Source organism: Labeo rohita, chromosome 22 (assembly GCF_022985175.1).
Source record: "Labeo rohita strain BAU-BD-2019 chromosome 22, IGBB_LRoh.1.0, whole genome shotgun sequence".
NCBI lineage: Eukaryota > Metazoa > Chordata > Actinopteri > Cypriniformes > Cyprinidae > Labeo > Labeo rohita.
In genome coordinates this window covers 36,430,805-36,443,310 of record NC_066890.1, presented here as the reverse complement: position 1 = coordinate 36,443,310, position 12,506 = coordinate 36,430,805, and the positions used below count along the sequence as shown (strand labels likewise).

Genomic DNA, 12,506 nt, shown 5'->3' with positions numbered 1-12,506 from the left:
ATTGATGGATAGATAATATATAGATGGATGGATGGATAGATACTGATGGATAGATAATATATAGATGGATGGATGGATGGCTAGATGGATAGATATATATTGATGGATAGATATAATATATAGATGGATGGATGGATGGATAGATACTGATGGATAGATAATATATAGATGGATGGATGGATGGATAGATACTGATGGATAGATAATAAATAGATGGATGGATGGATAGATACTGATGGATAGATAATATATAGATGGATGGATGGATGGCTAGATGGATAGATATATATTGATGGATAGACAGATACTATGGAGGGATAGATAAATAATATATAGATGGGTGGATGGATGGATGGATAGATGGATACAGATAGACAGATACATAACATATACTCATTTAGCTGTAGTTTTTCACGTTCATTTTGAGACGAAAACCAACCAAACTCCAACACACAGACCAACAAACTCCTTTCCCAACCAAAATAACCAGTGTCAGTTTGTAAATAACCTCACACTTGCTTTGCCAAACATCTAGCCCGTTTATAAATACAAACTCGGAAATGGGGCGAGGGTCAGCTAGCGAGTCACGGGGCGTGTTTGCTGTGCCCAATCGTTCGTTAAAACACAGCTCGTTAATTTTAAAAGTGATCTGGTGAGATTCGGGTTATAGTGAAAGAACATCTGTCCCCTGGACCGCCATGTGTAAACTAGTTAGATAGAGAGCGTGAGTGTGTGTGTGTGTGCTGACAGCAGATGATTTATGAGGTCCTACAGCAGGTGAGCTGCTCTTTGTGTTTCTGAAATCTGACACACACACTCCAAACTTGCTGTACAAGCACTCCTGCCCACACACACTCATTACGCAGAGAGAGAGACAGCCGGAGAGACAGACAAACGAAATAATCGCAAGGAAAACGAGCGCCTGCGGAAAAAAAATGGCTTTATCTTCAGCCAGACTGAAGGATTCTCACACACCGGCGCCCTCGTCCACAGAAAGTTCACGTGAAAATGAAATAACGGGAGGAACGAGCACCTCTGACATTATTTTATTTATTTTTTTAGACGACGCAGCAATTATAAGCCGAGCTTCGCTAAACGCGACGGCTCGGAACAGAACGTGATGATTACTAACGTCCATTCCTCTCTGAATAACACGCTGGCAGCTCGCTCGGCTGCCAAAGGAGGGAAAAAAAAAGATGTGGGAATAAAAGAGAGTGATCAGAGACAAGTGAGATGAAATGATAATTTGTGTTAATCGGATACTATTGCCTAGCAACAGGCACGGGGCGGCTGTACTGGGGTAAATCACTATATTTAACTGCTTTTGTTCTGTTAGTTCAGAACAAGTGATGGGAAAAAAGTGGAAAGAGAAGGGAGAGAGAAAGAAAATATAGAAAAAAATATTCTGTGATATCGATGCCATTTATAACAACAAACTGCTAATTGCATTTGTTTTTGGTTGTTTTTATAAATGTAATCTTCTGTTTTTGCCTTCTAAGTAGGTATTATTTTAATTTGAATTATTTTATTTTTTTAACTAATTAATTATTTAAAAATATTTACTGCTTTTTAATTTGGTTTTAAGTGTTTTATTCAAATTATTTTTAGATGTATAAATAAAAAATGGGAAAAAATGTTATGTAAACAATTATCTTTATACATAAGAAAACATGCATAAAAATACATAATGTATTTTGTTTTTCTAGTAAAATGAATAGTTTTTTTTTCTTTTATTCATGTTTATTTTCTTATTTTTTGATCAATATATTAATTTAATTACTAGTGAAATTAATGCATACATATTGTATAATTCAAAAATTATAAAAAGGTTATTTAATCATTAGCCTGTTTCATTAAAAATGTTTTTCCTTATTAATTAATTAATTTTAAATTACCAGTAAAATGACTATTAAAAAAAAAAAAAACAAAAAAAAAAAAAAACATTCAGAATACAAATAATCCAGAAATTATGAAAACAAAAAAAAATTTCTCATGTAATTATTGTTTTATCTTTTTTGTTTTATTTAAATGTTTCCCCCTTCTAAATATTTTTAGATTTTTGGTATTATTAATTTAATGACTAGCAAGATTAATGTGTACTTCTGGGAAAAAAATACAATAAATTCATAAAATTATTTTAAAATATTTGCTGCTTTTTAAATTTTAAGTGTTCTTATTCTAATTATTTTTAGATTTTTATGTAAACATAATTATATTTAATTTTAGATTTTTTTGTGTTTTTGTTTTACTAGTAAAATCAATGTAATAAATTAATAGATTTTTTTCTTTTATGCAAGTTCAATTTCTTACTTTTAGATTAATGTATTTATTTAATTACTAGTAAAATTAATATATACATAAACAATTCAGAAATGATTTAAAGGTTATGTAATTATTTTTTTTGTTTAATTGAAATAATTATATTTATAAATAGAAATTAGCAAATTATTTATAAAAATATGTAATTTTTTTATTTTGTTTTACTAGTAAAATGTATGTCATAAATAAAATTAATATAGATTTTCTTTCTTTTATGGAAGTTTATTTTTTATTTTTAGACTAATGTATTAGTTTACTTTTCAAAAAATACAAATGATACAGAAATTATTTTAAAAAATGCTTTCATGTAATTATTGTTTTTTTTTTGTTAAATTCAGATTTTTTTTGCCTTCTAACTAATTTTAGATTGGTATTATTAATTTAATTACTAGTAAAAAAACAATTCATAAAACGATCTTAAAATATTTGCTGCTTTATAATTTTGTTTTGTGTTTTTATTCTAATTATTCTAATTTTTACATGTATATGTTTACATGTAAATTACATATTTTATGTAAACAAATGTATACATAAAATGTAAGAAATTGTGTAAAAATATGTAATTTATTTTATTTAAATGTTTTTCATTCTAAATATTTTTGTTTTATGGTATTAATTTGCTTACTAGTAAAATTAATGTATGAATATAAGAAAAACTACATATAAATGAGAAAAAAAAAAGTCTCAATTTCATGTAATCATCATTATTTTTTGTTTTATTCAATTGTTTTAGCTAGTTTTCAATTTTACGGTATTTTACAGTATTATTAATTTACTCACCGGTAAAATTAATGTATAAATGTAAAATCTAGAGTATTTGTTTTTGTAATCACTATTGTGTTTCTTTTTATTTAGTTTGACGCAAGTGTTTTTCTTTCTATTTTTAGATTTAATGTATTTTTATTTTATTTAAATATTTAGAATTATTATTAATCAACTTAATGTATTCATTTACTATAATTAATAATATAAACTGACTTCCACTGACTTCTCAAAAAAAAAAAAAGTCTAGGAAAAGAAAAAATAAAACAATTAATAAAGCAAATAAATAAATAAATAAATAAAATAATACAAATAAATAAAGTAAAACTAAAGTAAAACACTGTATTAGCATAGTACATTTAAAAAAAAAAAAAAAACATGGTGCTGACCATGGTAAGCATATTCTTTTATATTCTGAAGTGTGAAGCTGTTTACTGCATACCTTGGCAGCATCTTTAGGAAGGTCGAAGGGGATTCGTTGGCGTATTTTGGGAGGTAGTTGAGTCAGCACCTGATTCTTGAGTCTACGAATCATAATCACGCTCAGACGCTGGTGTAACTCGTCCAAATTAGATGCGCCGCGACAGTCCCACTGCCGTCTGGCCCCAAAAAACCTGCACAACAAAACACACAGACATTTTTACTCATTCATAAAACACACTTTTGCTGTAGATCCACCTTATTTCACCAAAATCCTTAGGTATTATCATTGTAATGAGACCTTTTCTGTTCAAAATGAGTACGTGTGTGCACGTGCGTGAGATTTAATTATGAATGTTTTATATTTACTGCCGCATATACGGATGATTGACAGGAATTTGTGTGTGCGCGCTTTCGAGCCTTTTCCTCTGTAGATTAATTTGTACTCTGAGACCCTTGTGTGAATCGCTGTCATTTCATTTCTCTGCTGTAGATTTGATAAGAAGAAGAGAGGAACAAAACTCCTCTCAGATGTTCTGAACACCACTCATCTTCATGACACAACTCATATCTGAGCGTCACATTAATGCTGCCGCTACACACACACATAAACAAATTAGCTCTGCACCAAACCCTAGTCAGCTGTCTACCTAGACAGCATTCGAAGGGATTATAGACTTGTGTTACAGATGTAAAATGTATATTTAACAGACAAAACTAACTCAGAATGCATTGCGATGAGCTTATTGGGGAAACAAAGCTAATTTCATGGTGAAAAACATCAGTGAAAATGGTTTAATATAATTAAAATCTTACTATATTTGTGGGTGAATATCAGGAATATCCAACATGGAAGGCAAAAACAATGGAAATGAAAAACATATATATAACAAATATTGCTGTTTTCCCTTGTATTTATGAATGATTTGCACAAAGATTCATTCTGTTCTTAGGTTTGGTTTTGTGAATGAATTTGGGAGACACTGACTTCACTCACAAATTAGCATTTCCTTGCTTATAAGAATGGTTTCACAAACAATTTGCAGACAAATTCGTTCTGTCTGTAAGAATTGTTTTTGCAAACAATTTACACACATTCGCTCTGCTTGTAAGATTGGGTTTGCGAACAATTTGCAGACAAATTTACTCTGCTTAGAAAGTTTTTTGCGAACAACTTGCAGAAAATTCATTCTGCTTCTGAGAATGGTTTTTGCTAACAGTTTGCAGAGAAATTTGCTGTTTATAAAATTCTTTTTTCGAACAATTTGCACTATTTCGTTCTGCTTGTAAGAATGGCTTTTTGTGAACAATTTGCAGAAAAATTCGCTCTGCTTATGAGATTGTTTTTTGCAGACAATTTGCACAAATTAGCTGCTTGTAAGAATGGCTTTTGCGAACAATTTGCAGAGAAATCCGCTTTGAATGTAAGAATGGTTTTACGAACATTTTGCACAAATTCATTCTGCCCATAATAATGGTTTAACACAGGATTTGCAGAAAAATTTGCTCTGCTTGTAGAATTTTTAGTATTTTTTGCGAATAATTTGCAGAGAAATTTGCTCTGCTCTCCGATAATTTAATTCAGTTTTAGTTTTGCAAAAATTCATTCTGTGTGTAATAATGGTTTAGCACATGATTTGCAGAGAAATTCGCTCTGCTTGTAAGAATGTTTTTTCAAACAATTTGCACAAATTTGTTCTGCTTGTAAGAATGTTTTTGCGAACAATTTGTAGAGAAATTTGCTTTGCTCGTAAGAATGGTTTTATGAACAACGTTCAGACAAATTTGTTCTGCTTGTAAGAATGTTTTTTGGAAGCAATTTGCACTATTTCATTCTGCTTATGAGAATGGTTTTGGCAGATAATTTGCACACATTTGCTCTGTTTATAAGAATGGTTGTTGCGAACAATTTGCACAATTTCGTTCTGCTTGTAAGAATGAATTTTGCAAACAACTGGCACAGAAATGTGCTCTGATTGTAAGAATGCTTTTTACGAACATTTTGCACAAATTCATTCTGCGTGGAACAATGGTTTAACGTGTAATTTGCAAAAAAAAATTGCTCCTCGTGAAATTTTTTTTTTGGCAAACAATTTGCAGACAAATTTGTTCTGCTTATAAGAATGATTTTTTATTTTTTTTTTTACAAACAATTTGCATAATTTTGTTCTGCATGTAAGAATGGCTTTTGCGAACAATTTGCAGACAAAATTCTCTCTGCTCACAAGAATGATTTTTGCAAACAATTTACACTATTTCATTCTGCTTATGATAATGGTTGTTGCGAACAATTTGCACAGTATCACTGATTGTAAGAATGGTTTTTACGAACATTTTGCACAAATTCATTCTGCACGGAATAATGGTTTAACGCATAATTTGCAGAAAAATTTGCTCTGCTTGTGAACATTGCTTGCAAACAATTTGCAGAGAAATTCGCTCTGCTTATAATGTTTTTTGTGAACAATTTGGACAAATTCGTAATGCTTATAAGAATGTTTTTTGCAAACAATTTGCAGAATTTTCTGCATGTAAGAATGATTTTTGCAAACAATTTGCACTATTTCATTTTGCTTATGAGAATGATTTTTGCACAAATTCGCTTTGTTTATAAGAATGGTTGTTGCGAACAATTTGCACAATATCAATGCTTGTAAGAATGGCTTTTGCGAACAATTGGCAGAGAAATTTGCTCTGCTTGTAAGAACTGTTTTTACCAAAACTTTGCACAAATTCATTCTGCGTGAAATAATGGTTTAACGCATAATTTGCAGAAAAATTTGCTCTGCTTGTGAACATTTTTTGCAGACAAATTCATTCTGCTTGTAAAAATGGGTTTGTGAACAATTTGCAGACAAATTTGTTTTGCTTATAAGAATAGCTTTTGCAAACAATTTGCAGATAAATTGGCTCTGCTTGTAAAAATGATTTTTGTGAACAATTTGCAGAGAAATTGGCTCTGCTTGTAAGAATGGTTTTACAAACAACTTTCAGACAAATTCATTCTGCTTCTAAGAATGGTTTTTGCAAACAATTTGCACATTTGTTCTGCTTATAAGAATGGGTTTGTGAGCAATTTGCAGACAAATTTGTTCTGCTTAGAATGTTTTTTGCAAACAATTTGCAGAATTTCGTTCTGCTTGTAAGAATGTTTTTGCAAACGATTTGCAGAAAAATTTGTTCTGCTCACAAGAATGGTTTTTGCAGACAACTTGCACAAATTTGCTCTGGTTATAAGAATGGTTGTTGTGAACAATTTGCACTATCACAGCTTTTAAGAAGGGATTGCGAACAGTTTGCAGAGAAATTCGTTCTGCTTATAAGAATGGCTTTTGCAAACAATTAGCACAAATTCGTTCTGCTTGTAAAAATGGGTTTGCGATCAATGTGCAGACAAATTTGTTCTGCTTATAAGAATGTTTTTTGCGAACAATTTGCAGGATTTTGTTCTGCATGTAAGAATGGCTTTTGCGAACAATTTGCAGATAAAATGCAAACATTTTGCACAAATTCATTCTGTGCATAATAATGGTTTAGCGCATGATTTGCAGAAAAATTGGCTCTGCTTGTAAAAATTTTTTGTGAACAATATGCAGAGAAATTCGCTCTGCTTGTAAGAATGGTTTTTGCAAACATTAGTAGAGAAATTTGCTCTACTTGTAACAGTTTTACGAAGATTTTGCACAAATTCATTCTGCTAGTTATGTTTTTGTGCATGATTTGCAAAGAAATTGGCTCTGTTTGTAAGAATGGTTTTATGAATATTTTGCACATTCGTTCTATGATTCGCTCTAAGAACTGTTTAACTATTCGTTAAGATATTTACTCTGCTTGTAAGATTTTTTTTTTTTTTTTACATTTTGCACAAATTTGAGTTGCTTATGTAATGGTTTTGTGAAAACATCTGCAAAGAAATCTGATGTGCTCCTAAGAATTTTTATGAATGTTTTTCACAATTCATTCCGCATGTAAGAGTGGTTTGCTTTGCTCATAAGAATGGTTTTACAAACAGTGTATATATATATATATATATATATTTTTACTTCAAGTTGCTTGGAATAAATAATAGTAAAACAGTAACTGTAAACAGTAAAATGTAGCATTTTTAGAGTTAATCTTTTGTATCTACATAAACTGCTTGCCATTATTGCTTTTTATTCAATTGTCATTTGAATGCTGTATTGTACATTAAAAAAGAAGGGATTTTACTTGTAGTGTGCGTTGCAGTATTTTTTGGCGTAGTCGCTCCAGGTTCCAAACCTCCGTGGATACAAAGCATCGATTTGCATGAAGAGCTAAAAGAGAGAGCAAGGGATCAAAACATAAATCAATGTGACATCATAAATGTCATACACACAACTAACTTTACACTAGTAACTTCCAATAGAAACAAATAACTTTAAAAAGAGGGACACTTTTATAGTTCTGACCTTGGGCCTTTGCAATCATGAGTTTATTGAAAATCGGTCAGCAGATTTCTGTTTATAGCTGGTGCAAACGAATACTCTGCTGATTAAAGCTGATTAAATCAGGTATTAAGTTCATAAAATGCAAATGCATTTCCTCTAAGAGAAATCTCAAAGTGCACATTATGCTCAGTTAGTATAAACTTAACAGCGATTATCTTGATGAATTAAGAAAACACTTGTGTCTTTCATAAGAAGTCCAGCAAGACGTTTCAGAGGAATTAGAGAAGCAACGGAGGTTGAGACTCCCATAATTTACACACAAGAGTCGTCTTGAGACGTCTTTGCGTGTGTAATGACGTACATTTTGCCAATGTTTTTGTCCAGAGAATGTTTTAAAGACAGAAAACAGCAGCTCTCACAATGTACCAGGAAAGCGCACAGAACGTAACATCCCTCAAAGTGAAGCCTTAAGTATTTCCTGCATAATGTATTGGTCAATTAACTGGCCATCAGTGACTGGTAGTTCTGCTATAAAAACTAGAGGGAGTAAACACAATGTTTAATATAATGTGAATAAAACAGAGATTGAGAAGTGGAACTGCAGTCTGTTCAGTGGAATTCATTCATAAAACACGAGCAGAACGAATTTAATGTCTAATGTTTTGGAAACCATTCATATTGAACTGAATGTAACACTACATAAAACATTTTTTATGAACCATTTACTCAGATTCAGTCTGTTCATGATGTTTTTTTTGTGTGTGATTTGCACAGATTTGTTCTACTCATAAGAATGGTTTTACAAATGATTTGTACATTGAACTCATTCTGTTCATAATGGTTTTGAGAATGATTTGCACAAAGAATTTGCTTGCAATGTTTTGCTAATGATTTCCATATAAATTTGCAATGCTCATAATGGTTTGTGAGTGATTTGCACAAAGTTCTGTTCTTAATAATGATCTTGCGAACCATTTGCTATGCTTATAACAATGGTTTCACAAACATCTTGCACTAAATCACTATGCTCATAAGGATGGTGTTACGACAATTTGCGTTAAAATTCCTTCTGTTCGTATGTAGTTTTCTGAACGATTTGCATGGAATTTTGTTTGTAAGAATGGTTTTACGAACAATTTTCACAAATTCGTGCTGCTTGTAAGAATGGTTTTACAAATTATTTGCAGAGAAATTCATTCCGCTCATTAGAATGGTCTTGCAAATAATTGCACGAAGATTAGTTTTGTTCTTAAGAATGGCTTTGCAAACAAATTGCAATAAAATTCGTTCTGCTTGTAAGAAACGTTTTACAACAATTTTTCCGAGAAATTCGCTATGCTTATAAGAATGTTTTGTTTTTTTGTTTTTTTTGGAATGATTTGCTGAGAAATTCGCTGTGCTCCTTATGATGGTTTTGCAAACGATTTCTTCACTCGTCTTGGAAAAATGTTTTTGTGAACATTTTGCACAAATGTGTTCTGCTCATAAGAATGGTTTTGCGAATATTTGCATGAAGATTAGTTCTGTTCTTAAGAATGGCTTTGCAAACAATAAAATTTGTTCTGCTCATAAGAAAAGTTTTACGAACAACTTACACAAATTTGTTCTGGCTTTGCAAATGTCTTCAGAGTAATTCACTTTGCTCATAAGAATATTTATTTCCCAACGATTTGTCAAGAAATTTGCTCTGCTCCTAAAAATGGTTTTGCAAACGACTTGCGAAGAAATTCACTCTTCTCGTAAGAATGGTTTTGTGAACAGTTTGCACAAATGTGTTTTGCTCGTAAAGATGGTTTCGAATGATTTGCAGAGAAATTCGATCTGCTTGTAAGAATGGTTTTGCGAATATTTGCATGAAGATTAGTTCTGTTCTGTTCTTAAGAATGGCTTTGAAAACAATAAAATTCGTTCTGCTCATAAGAGAATTTTTAAGAACAATTTACACAAATTTGTTTCTGGCTTTGTAAATGTTTTTCAGAGAAATCTGCTCGTAAGAATGCTTTTGCGAATATTTGCATAAATATTAGTTCTGTTCTTAAGAATAGCTTTGCGAACAATTCACAAGAAAATTTGTTCTGTTCATAAAAAAAGTTTTATGAACAATTTACGAATGATTTGCACAAAGATCGTAAGTTTTACAAACAATTGACATAAATTGGTTTTGGCTTTGCAAATGTTTTACAGAATTTTAATTTCTTTGGTTGAATTATCCCTTTAAATGAATCCACTCTCATTAAAATCTACTAGAATTCAGAAGCCTGATTGTTGCATTTCTAAAACCGGCATGGCAGAGTTAAGAATTGTGACATGAAAGCAAAAACCCAGACAATGTAAAAAAAAGATGAAGACTAGGCAAAAAGAGAGAGAGACAGGAACAGAGCGAGACGGTGTGAGGACAAGGGTGTTTGTGGAAACTACAAATATTACTGGCACACCTCTGGACAGAGTAATAGTTTACTAGTAAGAGCAGTTTTACGAATTATCTGCCAAGAAATTTGTTCTGCTCGTAAGAATGGTTTTGCGAATATTTGCATAAGTATTAGTTCTGTTCTTAAGAATGGCTTTGTGAACAATTTGCAATAAAATTAGTTCTGCTCGTAAAAAGAAAAAAGTTCTATGAACAGTTTACACAATTTTTTTCTAGCTTTGCAAACGTTTTACAGAGAAATTCACTTTGCTCATAAGAACGGTTAATCTGAACAATTTGCTGAGAAATTTTCTTCGCTCCTAAAAATGCTTTTGCAAATGATTTGCAAAGAAATGCACTCTTCTCGTAAGATGGGTTTTGTGAATGTTTTGAACAAATGTGTTCTGCTCGTAAAAATGGTTTTGTGAATATTTGCACGAAGATTAGTTCTGTTCTTATGAATGGCTTTGTGAACAATTCACAAGAAAATTTGTTCTGCTCATATATGTTTTATGTACAATTTACACAATGTTGTTCTGGCTTTGCAAATAATTGACAGAAAAATTTAATATACTCTATTTTTTTCCCGACCTAAAAATGGTGTTGCAAACAATTTGCTAAGAAATTCCCTCTTTTCGTAAAAGTGGTTTTGTGAAGACTTTGCACAAATGTGTTCTGCTTGCAAGAATGGTTTTACAAATGATTTGCACAAAGATCGTTAGTTTTACAAACAATTTACATAAATTTGTTTTGCCTTTGCAAAAGTTTTACAGAGAAATTCACTCTACATATAAGAACGGTTATTCTGAACGATTTGCTGAGAAATTCGCTCTGCTCCTATAGATGGTTTTGCAAACAATTTGCGAAGAAATTCGCTCTGCTCGCAAGAATCGGTTCATGAACATTTTGTATAAATTCGTTCTGCTTTTACGAATGACTTGCAAAAAAATTGCAATGGTTTTACAAACAATTTAAACAACAGTTATGAACAACAAGCTCGTTGTGCTTGTACGAACGGTTTTAAGGTGATGATTTGCACAAAAATCCACTTCATTTGTAAGAACAGATTTTCAATTTACAGATAAGCTGAACTAGAAATCAGGAAATAAAACATTTTCAATGAAGGATCGACACTTTTGTCAAAGAATCATTTTGGTAAACCTCAAACTAAATATGGCGTCCACCCTGACCAAAGTCTGCCAGAATTCACTGGCCATGTTTTTTTTTTTTAACTGGAAATGTCTAATTCACACCCAGGTATACAGGAGTATATTGTTGTACCATCAGTTTCAAATGGCTTCAATTTAAGTGATAGTTCATTTACTCTGGTTTGGAACAACTTGGTTCCAGGTTGAGTAGATGATGACAGAATTTTAATTTCTTTGGTTGAATTAACCCTTTTAATTGAATCCACAATCATTAAAATCTACTAGAATTCAGAAGCCTTATTGTTGCATTTCTAAAACCGGCATGGCAGAGTTACAAATTGTGACATGAAAGCAAAGACCCAGACAATGTAAAAAAAAGATGAAGACTAGGCAAAAAGAGAGAGAGACAGGAACAGAGCGAGACGGTGTGAGGACAAGGGTGTTTGTGGAAACTACAAATATTACTGGCACACCTCTGGACAGAGTAATAACAGCGGAGATGAGCGTTGTGCTTTTGAGACCTGTGAAAGGGAGCTCTCTCTTCCTTCCTTCTCATTCAGAGCCGTGCCTCTAAAATCACTTAAAATCCCCTCATTTTTACTCATGTCACCTCTTGGCATTGATAGTCCGCCTCAACAGAGGTCACTGGGTTAAATAAACACCCACGCCAGCGTAATATCGAGGCAAACAGATCAAGGTGGACAAAACCACATTAGATGGGATAAAATATCTGACTGGTGTCAAATTCCTAGTCTGCGTTGTAAAAAAGGATAAACATTGAAAATGATCTCTTGTTTGATTGATTAATTTAATTTCGCTGCAAGCGGGTCATTAGACCAGCGAGATAGTAACAGCGTGACAAATTTCAAGCTGTCACTTTACAAAAGAAACGAGAATGACTATAAATGTTTATTCCTAACGTAAACTAATGTGGTGCGCAGGAACAAGAACTTCATGTTGTAATCAGATGATTTTATAGTGAGTACAATAGATGATTTTAATAACCTAGTGATAATATACAGGGGGAAACTTATCAAAACT

General features: G+C 31.9%; 1 protein-coding gene across 1 annotated transcript in view; it reads right to left on the bottom strand.

Moving 5' to 3' along the window:
- zranb3 (zinc finger, RAN-binding domain containing 3) overlaps positions 1-12,506 on the bottom strand; it is a 93,754-nt gene that overhangs the window by 46,000 nt on the left and 35,248 nt on the right. The window contains exons 7-8 of the mRNA XM_051094449.1: positions 7,711-7,796; positions 3,524-3,695 (exon numbers count right to left, since the gene is read on the bottom strand). Of these exons, the coding sequence (XP_050950406.1) occupies positions 3,524-3,695; positions 7,711-7,796 (258 nt within the window). The remainder of the gene's footprint in view (positions 1-3,523; positions 3,696-7,710; positions 7,797-12,506) is intronic.